Below are 12,713 nucleotides of genomic sequence, written 5' to 3'. Positions count from 1 at the left end.
TGAAATAAAAAGTTGGAGGCTTTTCCTGAGAGCTGCTCTTAATATTTGCTTTGCTTTCTTTTTGCTCAGTGCTTGTATAGGCTTGAAACGCAGGTATGCACTTGTTAAAAGCTGCTCTGAACATAAATTGGATGTAATATATATACAGTCCACAAGGTCAATAAGAGCAGGTCACCAAGTAAAGATCTCATTTTTTAGAATAACTTATGCACATATATTTCCAAAAGTCATATAACACACGACACAATAACCAAATATTAGATCAAAAACAAAGTGTTTATATATATATATATACACACACACACACACACACACACACACACACACACACACACACAGACAAAGTAAAAAATAGCAACACAAAGAGTCTGTTGTGCTTCTTCATCCAGATCGAAAAAGGCTGCCGTACAGGAACAATTTGGAAGTAATAACACACATTCAGAGCAAGAGAGACCGTAAAACCAGTCCACATGGCTGAAAGTATGTAAATACTTGGAGCTAGAAAAAACAAATAAAAGGTTTTAAAAATGTTAAGAATAAGATTGCATCCAAAAAGTGACCACAGTTGAACAAAAAAAAAAAAAAAAGAGAGAAAACAATCATACAGTAGGCAAAAAACATATTCATCAGAATAGTGGCAATAGAAATAGGCACATAAACGAGAAAAGATTTTTCCACTAAAATTTAAAAGATGATTTTTTTTCGTCAAAGTGTGTAAGTTGTTTGTGAGATGTATTGTAAATAATATTTTAATCTGTGTTTTCTGAGCTTCCAGCTAGCATGTCAATGATTTTGATTTCATGTACACAGTTGTAACATGATGTAACTACGACATTTATCTGAAAGCTTGCCATGATAATACGTAATTGTAGTTCTACGTATTAATAAAGAATCCCTTTCAATAATATAATAATAATAAAGGTCTTTCTAATACATCTTTAGAAACATCATTAGTCTCTAGAGAAACTAAATGCAATGCAAATATTGCAACTGTTCTTGTCAGTTTGTTGTTAATGCTTCGTTATTACAAATGCATTTACAATGTAAAAATCAGACGAAATAAAATAAATATTAGAGATAAACTATTTAACTTAAGTTGAAGGATTAACTAACGTTACAAATGCATTTACAATGTAAAAAACAGGCGATTGTTTTAGTCAATACATTAACTAATGCTAACAAATGACACCTTAATGTAAAGTGTTACCGTTTTATATTTAAGAAATGAACAATTACAATAAACACAAACATAAGAAATCATACTTAATTTCTTTTATTTTACAATACAATTCTGACTACAACGCCAGATTCAAGTGTCCATCCACAGAGGAGGGAAAAATGCTAATGAGGAAAGCAGTGTCTGATATTAAAGATTACAAATAAAGCACATCTCACAAGAACACACGTTAGATAAAAGGAAATGGACACCTGGAACCAGGTGAAGTCCATCCACTCTTGCACCACCAAGCATCCATACAAACACATGGGAGGTCCTCAGATCATACTACAGTATCTTTATCTGATACAGAAAACTTAAATAAAATAAATTAAGAAACAACGAAGGCAGCACTGCGTTTTATGATTATTACTGTTGTTCAAACAAACTGTAATACCTTGTGGCAATATTTGCTACATTTCACATGAATGCTGCATCCAGTAATATTGTTTCAAAATCTCACATTTCTCCGATACAAACTATACCACCGCAAAGCATTAAAGAGATGGTTTACCCAAAATATGTAACAATATCATACTATACACACCCTCATATCGTTCCAAATACATTTTTTTTCTAAGCTGGTACATAAAAGAGATGCTTTAAACAATGTTCATGCTGCTCTACTCCACACAATGTAGGTGAATGGTGACCAGGGAATGTTAAGCTCTAAAAAGAACCAATAAACATACTGATGATGGACAATAACATTCCTATGTTTTGGGTATGTTTTTTGGTGAGTACACAGTATCAGAATTTTTTATTTTGTAGTGAACCATCCCTTTAACTTTTGATTAACATACACAAACAGACATACAGATACCCCATCGCGCACAAAACACAGGACAAACCAGTTGGGTACATTATTCCAGGTATAAATATGATACATTTATGGCTTTTTCCATTTGAGATAATATCTGTTTGAGGAGTTCATAGTGCAAACTTTTATAATGTCAAAGTTAAACTGCAGCCTGCAGACATCTTATGGTGTTATCCTAATTTCACTGATTTCCACTTAAGTATAAACACTCTACAAGGAGCTGTGAGAAAATCAGTTCATTAGCTCCACACCAGAAACTAAAGTCTTATTGTGGCACTGTGTTCAAATGCTAAATTGACCCAGACAGGCTTCTGCGGCTTTCTTCCAGTCTCACAGATAATGGTCTTTTCCTGCCAGCTCATTTTCACATTCAAAGGCCTTTAGTGGTCAGTATCCAGCTCCGGGATCTGCGGCAGGTCCAACCATGCAAAGGGAGCTTATATGCAGTATCAAATTGCATGTTTGCTGGCTAAAGCATTCAGAAGTAGTCCCTTCGCCGTGAATCGTCACTTATAAAGGAAGGGTTCCACTGAGCTGGGTAGATGCAGGAATGCCTCGAACCGGGGAGACCAGAGAATGGATAAAGGCCATTACGCTCCAAGTCAGAGTTCCTCAGTGCAGTCTAAGAGAGAAGAGCAGTCATATATTAGCTAATCATGTAGGAAATTCACCATTTCAGGATGTGTATGGCCATGTGAAGTGTTTTTCTGCCATAACTTTTTTTTTTGCAACTTTTTAACTCACAATTCTGAACATTTTCATCCCAAATGCAAGTTTATTATCACAATTTAGTCTAACTGTCAGCTTCATAATTTCATAACGTTTCACAATTTCTGAGAAAAAAAGACAGACTTTAGAGATGTTAATTGCAAGTTACCATTAACAACACAACAGCAAAAAAAGTCACCTGGTTTTATTTCATTGTAGAAGAAAGCTTCCATATAAGACACATTGAAAAACCAATGCCATGGCACATTTCTCCTTTTATAATTCACAATATGGTAAATTATATCTCTGCAGTTTAAACTATCTGATCAATGTAAAATCACTTTCACGCTTATGACAGGTGCATATGTTAACTTACCGAGTAATAAATGTCTGTCATTTGCAGGAGATTTTTGGTACTGCCGTTTTCCTGCATCTCTATAGTCTCTCTGCCCCACTCCATAGACACACGATTGCTCTTAGGAAACTCTGCGTAGGGCGACATCTGAAGGTCTCCACTTTTGAAAATTATTTTGTTGATGTCATTTTTGTCCTTTCTGAGGATGCAGTAAGCAAAAACATTTAAGACATTTTTATAGTTAAAAATTTCCTAAGATATTTATCTGCAAAATAAGATGGAAAGCTGTATAGTTATTAGCGATCTTACTTGCAGCAGGTGACTATAAGTGCAATGACGACAATCAACAGAAGAGCTCCTCCAGCAGGAGAGACCACCACAGCTATCAGCTTATAGACTATTAAACATAAATAGATAAATAAAGTCATTTTTAAATATTTTCATTAATAGCAAAGATTTTAATGAAAATAATTAATTTACATAAAATCTTACAGTTATTGCAGTTGAAACCTCCAAATCCAAACATGCACCTGAAGAAGTTAAAAAGAAGATTTTTTTGGTTTGTTATTTGTTCTGCAAAAACACATATGTACAAAACACATATTAGGCAAAATTAAATACATTTGTTTCCCATGATATTAAAACCCTTTGATCTAAAGGCTTACACTTAAATGCCTGAAAGTGTAAATAGAGTTGGATCGTAAAGTGATGGAAAGCAGCCAAAAGGCAACAAACACGCCCAGCATAAATGAGAAGTCTCAAGTGTTTAAAAAGCATCTCAGGTGGCACCCCATGAAGATGAGAGAATGGCCAGGGCGGTAAAGCTGTAATCTAAGCAAAGAGTGGCTAAGAAGCTACAATCAGAGTTAAAACAGAACCATAAAAAAAAAAAAAAATTTGAAATAAATGTTAACTGAAATTTATTATTTATTTATTATATCATTTTGTTTCATTTAGTACCAAAATAACTAAAAAATAAACTTAATAAAAATTAAAAAATACCATATGATAAAATCTAACAATGATACTAAAATGGTACTGGCTAAACATTCTAGATTTTTAATTTAAAAGAACATTTTATAAAGTCATAGTTTTGTATAACTACATTATTCTAAACTGTGGGGGGAAAAAATCCAAACACTGACTAATTGTTTATGTTTCTTCACTGTTCAAAAATCATTACTAAAACACAAAATAAGCGCACATGAGCTCACATAAGCTACAGACTGGTGGCTCTAACATCTGTGGTCATGAAGTTGTTTGAGAGGTTGGTGTTGGATTATCTGAAAGACATCACTGGACCCTTACTGTACCCCATGCAGTCAGCATGGGACTGCTTTACATCTGGATAGACCTGGGACTTATGTGAGGATTCTTTTGTGGACCTCAGCTCTGCTTTCAACACCATCATCCCAACACTCCTGCAAACCAAACTTACCCAAGCTCTCTGTCCCTAGCTCTATCTGTCAGTGGATCACCAGCTTTCTGACAGATTGTGAAAATTGGTAAATTCACATCCAACAGCTGCACTACCAGCGCTGACATCCCTCAGGGATGTATCCTCTCCCCACTGCTCTTCTCCCTCGACACCAACGACTGGACATCTAAAGACCACGCTATCCAGCTCCTGCAGTTTGCAGACGACACTACAGTCATCGGCCTCATCCAGGACGGTGAGGGTCTGCTTACAGACAGGATGTTAAAGAGCTGGCTGACTGGTGCAGTCTCAGCAACCTGGAGCTTAACACGCACAAAACTGTGGAGCCTGCTCTCCCCCCATTCATCATCACGGACAGCACTGTGGCAGCAGTAGAGTCATTTAGGTTCCTGGGCACCATCATCTCTCAGGACCTGTAGTGGGACACTCACATAGACTCCATTGCCAAAAAGGCCCAGCAGAGGTTGTACTTTCTTCATCAGCTGAGGAAATTCAACCTGCCACAGGAGTTGCTAAAACAGTCCTACTCAGTCTAATCAGTAACTGTCTGGTTTGACTTAGCTACAAAATCAGACATCAGGAGACTACAGGTTGAGTCTGGGCTGCTGAAAGGATTCTGGCCCTGCCCACCATCTAAGATACATCCAGAGTGAGCACCGAATATCAGGACAGCCAGGCACAAGAACAGTTTTTGTTCACAGGCAATCTACCTCATGAACAGTTAAAAGTTATTCCACTGTGCAATAATCTGACATGCATGTATCACCCTAGATTCTAATACTTCCTATATTTATCCTTATTCTTTTATACTATTTCTATTCTATTTTATCTATATACAATTTAATTGTTTTTGTTTTGTTTAGTTTTTTTTGTCTACCTGTGTTGTTGTCTCTGTGTGTACTGGAAGCTGTGACACTAAAACAAATTCTTTGTATGTGCAAACATACTTGGCAATAAAGGTCTTTCTGATTCCTATATACTTACTCAACACAGCTGCCGTTAACAAGCTTGAATTCATCTCCACAGTCTAAAAAACAAAATTCAAAATCGAAATGAGAAACCTGCCATTAATTTGTACAGTGGTGGCAGAGTCCCACAGTTTAAATGTATTCAATCAAAAAACTGAAAGACTGTTGTACCTCTGCAGGTCATGTCCTCTGGGTTCTTTTTAAAGTATCCTGGTTTGCACTGACAGTATGGGGTCCCGCTAGTGTCCGTGCACTCAGAGTATTGCAAATCACATTTGGTCTTCTGGGCCAAACACAGGCTCTCCGCTAAACAGAAAGAAGTATTTCAGAACAAATGGCTTCCCAGAGACAAACAGTGTGACAAAGGGATTTCCAAAATATTATTTTAGGGGCTAAGAGAGCCCCTCTCGAGACTGTGTTATCTGTTTGTATTGCGTGACTGGTATTATCATATCTCTGAAGTGGTGGAGTGGAGTGGAGTGGAGGACAAGAACAGAAGGGGATGGCTTTGAGATAAGAGCATGATGTAGAGAGCGAGCGTTGAATGGTACCGTGATAGGAGAGATGGTGCTGAAGCTTAATGGTGCAGTGCGAGTACGTCCGGCTGCAGTTGTTCAGGGACATCTGGATGCTGTTGAAGACATCCGTGCTGGTTACATTGGTGGAGAGTGAAAACATGCTCACCGCTGAGATCTGCACATCTCCTCCATCTCTGCCCAAGAAATATGCATTCACGCATGAGAACAAAAAATAAAAAAATAAAAAAATAAAAAAAATCTATCCCAGTTAGAAATTAAAACATGAATTTGCATATGACGGTAATATGAATTACTTGGCAACAGCCACTGTAGGTGATATATGTAGAACATTTCTAGTATCTCACTATAATAGTTTGGTGTACACAAATATAATTAATAAATTAAACTGTAAATTAATTGAACCTGGTTTCTCCCAAGGTTTTTACTCAATTCTGTCACAGATGTTTTTGGTTCCTTACCGCTCAGTTGGGGACGCTTAATTTCTAGTGATTGTTGTTGATTTGATTACACACAAAAAAAATGTTTTAAACAAAACGGAGCTAGACAATGACGTCTCTGAATTCAATATTGAAATATCTGTAACTGAGAATAGAGTGCTTAATCTTGTCATTATACATTACTGACACTCAATTTGATATTATTAAATATTAAAATTGTATGAAATCAACTTTATGTTGCAACCTTTAATGGCAAGTTTTTTCATGTTTGGCACACATCTCATTCAGTATTTTTGCATTAGTCTCTTTCTAAATATATCTTCCCAAATATATCTGAAGGATCATGTGACACTTTATAAGGCTGTATAACCAAAATGTATAGAAAATATGACACCAAGTTGACACATCAGTAGCTGCATAGTACAGTTGATTTTTAGTGTCCTGTATAGCTTATTCCTGCTATATCTCTGAAAGATAGAATGTAGAAACTTACTTTTTATGTAAAGTTGAACGTCTGTACCCATGGAAAATGGAGAGCGAGGCATTAAGCTGAAAAACCAATACACATATGTATAAAATTAACCTCAACTCCATGTTTAGTACATCACATTATTACATGCAAACCAATCTCAATCTAAAACGCTTTATGCATTAGCTGATTGGCTGCGGTTTGTAAGGTGAAGAAGTCAGGTGTGTGTGATCCAGTACAATGTTACATACCAGCTGTAAAATCTCTCTGTGCAGCTCATGTGGGCCTGAACTTCTGAGATGCATTGAGGTATTTACAGTGAAAGTGCCCAAAAATGTCTTCACTGCAAGGTAAAAAGTAAATACAGTAAGGATATTGTAAGTTATCACCAAATATATTTATGCGCTCTGGAAATTGTTTTATTGTGAACAACTGACCACCCACCTTGTGTACAACTGCGGCCATCCTCCAAGTCAAAGCCTAGGGAACACTTACAGCTGAAAGATCCACCTGTGTTAACACACAATGAACCCTGGGGGCACAGACTATTCACACACTCATCCAAATCTACAGAAAAAAAACACAGCATATACAATCATTATTCATTGTTTTGTCACAAACAACCTTGAAAAAAAGCATTACTGGACACATATGTCACCATATTGTTGAAAAAATGGAAGAAAATGGAAATATTGACATAGAAATAGAAAACAATACATAACGTAATGGATGCATTTAAATTAATATAAATTGCTATGCTGTATTATATTCTAATGACCGGCACGATTAAATCATTAAATCTTCCAGTTTGGTTGTTAGTGTACGTTTAAGTGGGCTTCTTACGTTCGGTGCAGAATGGTCCTGTCCATGCAGGCAGACACTGGCAGTGGTAACTTCCCTTAGATGATCTAATACAGTGGCCTCCATTTGCGCAAGTCTGAGGCCCACAAACATGATCTACAGAAGAAAGAGATGGCTTGAATTGTTCAGAAGTCAAGTGAACAGATGTCATTAACAATGTTTAGAACTGTAAAGAACGTAACAACTGTTAACATTAGGATTTTTATAGTTTTAGGATTTAACCACACTAGTGTGGTTTCCAGAGTGGTTCTTTAGTAATTTTTTACTATTATGCTAAAGCGCTGCTTACTAGTCAAAAGAGCTAAATTAAAATTCTGTCATCATTTATAATCTTTAAAATTAATGTCTATTTTTCTTACAGTATATTACATTGCTGTGGTGCCTTAATTCACTTTCATCATTTAATTTTAAAGTTTTTTGTTTATTTTGACAAATGCACACTGCAGTTTAAACATTCAGGGTCCTTGGGTTTGAGGGTTTTTTAAAAGTAGCTTAAGCTCCCCAATGATACATATGTTTTTACTGAAATGATTTTATTATATTATGACACATTATTTCAATATATTTTTAAATGCTGCTTTATATTTGAAATCATTCTTTGTTAAAACAAAGTTTAAAAGAGCACCATTTACTTGTATATTATTTGTATTATTATAAATGTTTTTAAATATAACTTTTGAATGGTAGTGTATATACATCTTTTATACACATATCTATACACATTTATCTGTTATAGCCATGCCAGAACTGTAATATCATAAAACCCTTAACAAGCACCATCAATAATACCAACAAAAATTATGATTTAAATGATGCTATTTGCAAGTCACTGTAAAGTTGAACATACCTGGCAATGCTGTTGATTTAAATGGCATCTGCGTGGTTGTTATTCCCATCTCTGTGCTGCTCTTGTCCGTGTGATTCCTTGTGGTTTCCACCACAGTGGTCTTGGTCGAGGTGCTCTTACTGTAAGGTGTTGTTGCACGTCTGCCATGTACAGTAGTGTTCCCTGGAGTTGCTGTGCTGGTTTCTAAGTGCAAGGTGGTAGTGTCAGCAGAATCAGATGTACTGGGTGCCTGTGGTCCACCAGTAGTGGAGGTAAGTGGATGCTGGGCTGTAGTGGGTGTCGTCCGCAGCACCTGAACAATATCTGTGGTAACGATGGTAGTGCGTTCTGTTTGGGCTTGCTGAGTGGTGCTCGGTTGGAGCTGACGGGTGGTGACAGGAGGAGTCATAGTAGTGAAAGTGTTGGTGGAACTGTAAACAGTAGATGCCTCTTCAGTGGCCTCCTCTGTAACCTGTGGCCTACGGGTTGCTGGCACGGCCGATGTTGGCACCACTTCCGTGTTGGCCCGGTCATCGGTTTTTGGGTCAAAGGGTGGTTTGCCAGAGAGGAACTTCGTAAATGAGTCATGTGTTGTGGTGGCTACATCTTCGGGCAATGGCGGTGCAGTGGTCAGGCCCTGAATGGTTGTCTCCTCCACTGTATGGGTCGGAGACCCTCCGAGTTCCTCACGGCCAGTTGAGCTGACAGATCCAGTAGAAAACTCAGTGGAAGCATCAGTATCCAGAGAATAAGTCACTGTTGACTCACTGCTCTGCTGGGATGTGCTAGTGGCATTGTTTCCACCGGATGTAAAAGGTGAGATAGATGACAGAGAGTCACCGGTTTCTGTATAAGACGTCCCACCACTCACTGATGTGGCATCCATTTGCCCTTCATCTCTGTTGATCATTGTAAAAGGTGGAGTTGAATTTTGACCGTCATTATCAGACACCTGTTCAAAGGTCTGTCCTGTGACACTAGATTGCCCCGTCTGTGACTCCGTGCCATGGGACAACGCTGACTGCTCTGTCTCCAAAGAGTGGCCTTGAGTCGCGTTGGTGGCATTATGATCTTCCAAAGTGGGTTCGGTCTGTTCAGACAATGTAGATACATCTTCTACGGTTTCCTCCTTGGCCTGGGTGGCTCCTGACGTTCTCACTTCCCAGCTGAAGGTTTGAGATACAGCATCCGAGGAGTTGGAATCTTCAGTGTACGCAGAGGTGCTGTTGGAGGTCACAGAGAGCAGCGTGCGTTCTCTGACTCGGTTGGTTGTGGAAATGTAGGTGCTATCGGTGTGAGAGAACGAGTCGGTGGTGTCAACTTCTCTGTGATCAGTCACGGGAACCTCTCGCACTGTTCGAGCCTCTGTAACGGGATGGTGGCTTGTGATGCTGTGTGATGCTACTGATGAACCCTCCCACTGGGCTGTGACATTATGGGTAAACTCTTTATCAGTCTGCAGATGCTCAGTGGAATCATCCGAGGTCATCCTCCAGTCAGCTGTATTTGTAGAGATGCTTAAAGGTTTTTCTGAATGTCCTGGTTTGAGGAAATAAAGAACAATATACTGGAAACTATGTATTGTAAAATGAAAATAGTATTGAAATTCCGGAAAGGGTAAATTTGAGACGCATGTCCACTAGAGTGCGCTTCATGTGGTGTGAGCCTTGGGAAACCTCATGAACTATGTGAGATGTTTTCAGAAGTGACTGCGGATGTAATGATTTTGGGTGGAGAACAATTGGCAGCCAAAACTCGTCTAACCTAACAAAAGCTTGGGCCCTAAAAATGGAGGGGATCTGACCCATTGGGACCTGATGTTTCCTTCCTTCAGCTGACCTAGCAAAGTCCATATTACAGCGTTGTCACTGCATGCATGGAGTTCATACACAGGCAAAACTATAATCAAAAGGACCTCTGATTATTCAAGCTGTTCAAACAAAACATAAACATGCTTTTTAAACAGTTAATAAAGATTAGATGCAGGTTAACGTTTAGAAGTTAAGCAGCAGCCCACAGTAATATATATTCTCGTTGCTTTATTTCTTAGTAAGAAACTGCAAAATGGTTCTGTTGTACAGGACTATAAAAAAATCATAACAACGATTTAACTTCTGGTTTGTAGCAATTCATTCAAATCTGAATGGGCTATTGTAAAATAAATGCTTCCCAGCACAATATCTGTTGAAGCTGATTTTAGTGTGGAAAGCTATTATATGATTTTGGGTCATGTCACCATCCAAAAATTGACTCACTCACTGAAAATGTCTCTTTGGGCTTGCATTACATGAATCTTTCAACAGAAGATCTTTCGACTTGCATTACGTTCAGAGATATACAGTCAGCTCTAAATGATGGGGTGAAGAAAGGTCTAAAAACAACACATTTCTTCACAAAGTATATTAATATGATATGATCTGCACCGTAATGTGTAAGATAGAAGTGAAATGCAGTATCTTTTGTGCCTAACCCAATCCAAATACAAAAAGATTGTGCTCATTTACAGCTGCAAAAGACTGGAGATTTTTGGTTTGGAGCTAACCCTAACTTATACTATTTATACTCCATTTATACTAACCTTTCTCATAGGTGTATCATCACATTTCTCAGACATTCAAGTGAAAGTAAAGTTAGAATAATGGGTCACAATTTATATCCCTATCCCAAATCTTCTGTTTCTTAAGCGAGATACAAGGCTATGAATCCACATAGATTTTTAAGACCAATTCTGAAATGTATACCTAGAAAGAGTGGCTAATATTAATATCATAATGACAGCAGAAAATATTTTATAAACCCATTTTTATATACATTTACACAAAATTCACTATATTCATTAAGTACATCAGAGCCAATTCGCTACATTCAGTTCTATTTACTTAATTGCACAATTGATGCCAAAATGTCAACAGGACAAATGACATGTGGACGTTCTCCAAATTAAATCACATAAATGAAACAAAAACTATCACTAGCATAAACTTCAGACTGAAAGAACTCATTGGCTCAAGAAAGTGGAACAGTTTATGAACCAGGATGGTCATGAGCCAAGGAGGTCGTTCATTAAAAGAGATGCTCTTCCAAAAACTGAGGAAACTGAGTGCAACTAATCTCATTAGTTCACAGACCTCATACTTGACGCAGTACTTCAGCTGCATAATAAAACATAGTTATTTTTACTAAAACAACAATAATAAATTGAGACAACGCTATTTATTGTAGAAGGAACGTATTTTAATACATCAAATGCTTGAAATGTGTAAATTAGTAAAGCAATTAAAATTTTATCACATGAGCAACTTCTGAGTGGAGGTGGAACCATTGAAATCTGAATGCAATTATTTTGATTCAAAACAATACTCCTGTACACCTCAAAATAATTCCAATCCAGTTTAAACTAACTGTAGACTGAGGCAACAGAAGGACTCAGTGGGCTGTCTATCTAGACAGCACTTCACGGCATCACGGCGTATGGAAGTCTTACCCTCTCGAGCTCCAGTGATGGACACACTGGCGGGAACGTCCGTCATCTCCCCCAGTCCACTCGATAGATCCCCAGCTGTTGAAGTGGCCTCTCTCCCCGGCCTGGAGGAAGCTTGTTTTACACCAGTTGCTCGGGTAAAAAAAGTTTCGGTGCTCAGTGGGTTATCGGTGTCCGCGTCTGTAAAGAAAGTCTCGGCAATCACAGGATTTAGGACAAGCAGAAAGACCGTGAAAACCACACGGCGAGCGCGTCTCTCGACACACGTTTCCATTATAAAGGCGACCAGGCGGACTTCCTAATAAATAAAACGCCAAAGTGGTCCGGGTCACCATCGGAAAGTGAGTCCTTTTAACAGTTTCCCATGGGTAAATTCCATATGTTGGTTTTAAAGTTGGACATGAAGACTTGGAAGGGTTATATTTCACGCAGCGAGAGTGACAAACCGGAGCAGTGGGTGACTCCTCCCCTCAGGCAGGCGATAGCGGTTTCCTCCCCATTCCTCTGGATGAACGCACTTTCACAAATGTGTACTCAATTCGGTTTATGACAGTCAAATGATGCCACAACAGGTGGGATTCGTATTTTTTCCTCT

The 12,713-nt window shown here is 38.1% G+C and overlaps 1 protein-coding gene across 1 annotated transcript; it reads right to left on the bottom strand.

Moving 5' to 3' along the window:
- Window positions 1-1,257: 1,257 nt before the first annotated feature.
- On the bottom strand, window positions 1,258-12,537 carry heg1 (heart development protein with EGF-like domains 1). The gene is made up of 13 exons (XM_043248574.1): window positions 12,122-12,537; window positions 8,659-10,176; window positions 7,794-7,907; window positions 7,395-7,517; window positions 7,202-7,293; window positions 6,975-7,030; window positions 6,057-6,217; window positions 5,677-5,811; window positions 5,522-5,564; window positions 3,592-3,629; window positions 3,409-3,496; window positions 3,121-3,298; window positions 1,258-2,658 (listed from the first exon to the last, which is right to left on the bottom strand). Exons 1-13 carry the CDS (start codon window positions 12,390-12,392, stop codon window positions 2,515-2,517), a joined length of 2,961 nt encoding a protein of 986 aa, XP_043104509.1. The 5' UTR covers window positions 12,393-12,537; the 3' UTR covers window positions 1,258-2,514.
- Between the last annotated feature and the right edge of the window lie 176 nt (window positions 12,538-12,713).

The sequence above is a fragment of the Puntigrus tetrazona genome, chromosome 9, assembly GCF_018831695.1.
Source record: "Puntigrus tetrazona isolate hp1 chromosome 9, ASM1883169v1, whole genome shotgun sequence".
Lineage (NCBI taxonomy): Eukaryota > Metazoa > Chordata > Actinopteri > Cypriniformes > Cyprinidae > Puntigrus > Puntigrus tetrazona.
Note: the sequence above shows the minus strand (reverse complement) of the source record. Positions and strands in the feature narration are given on the sequence as shown.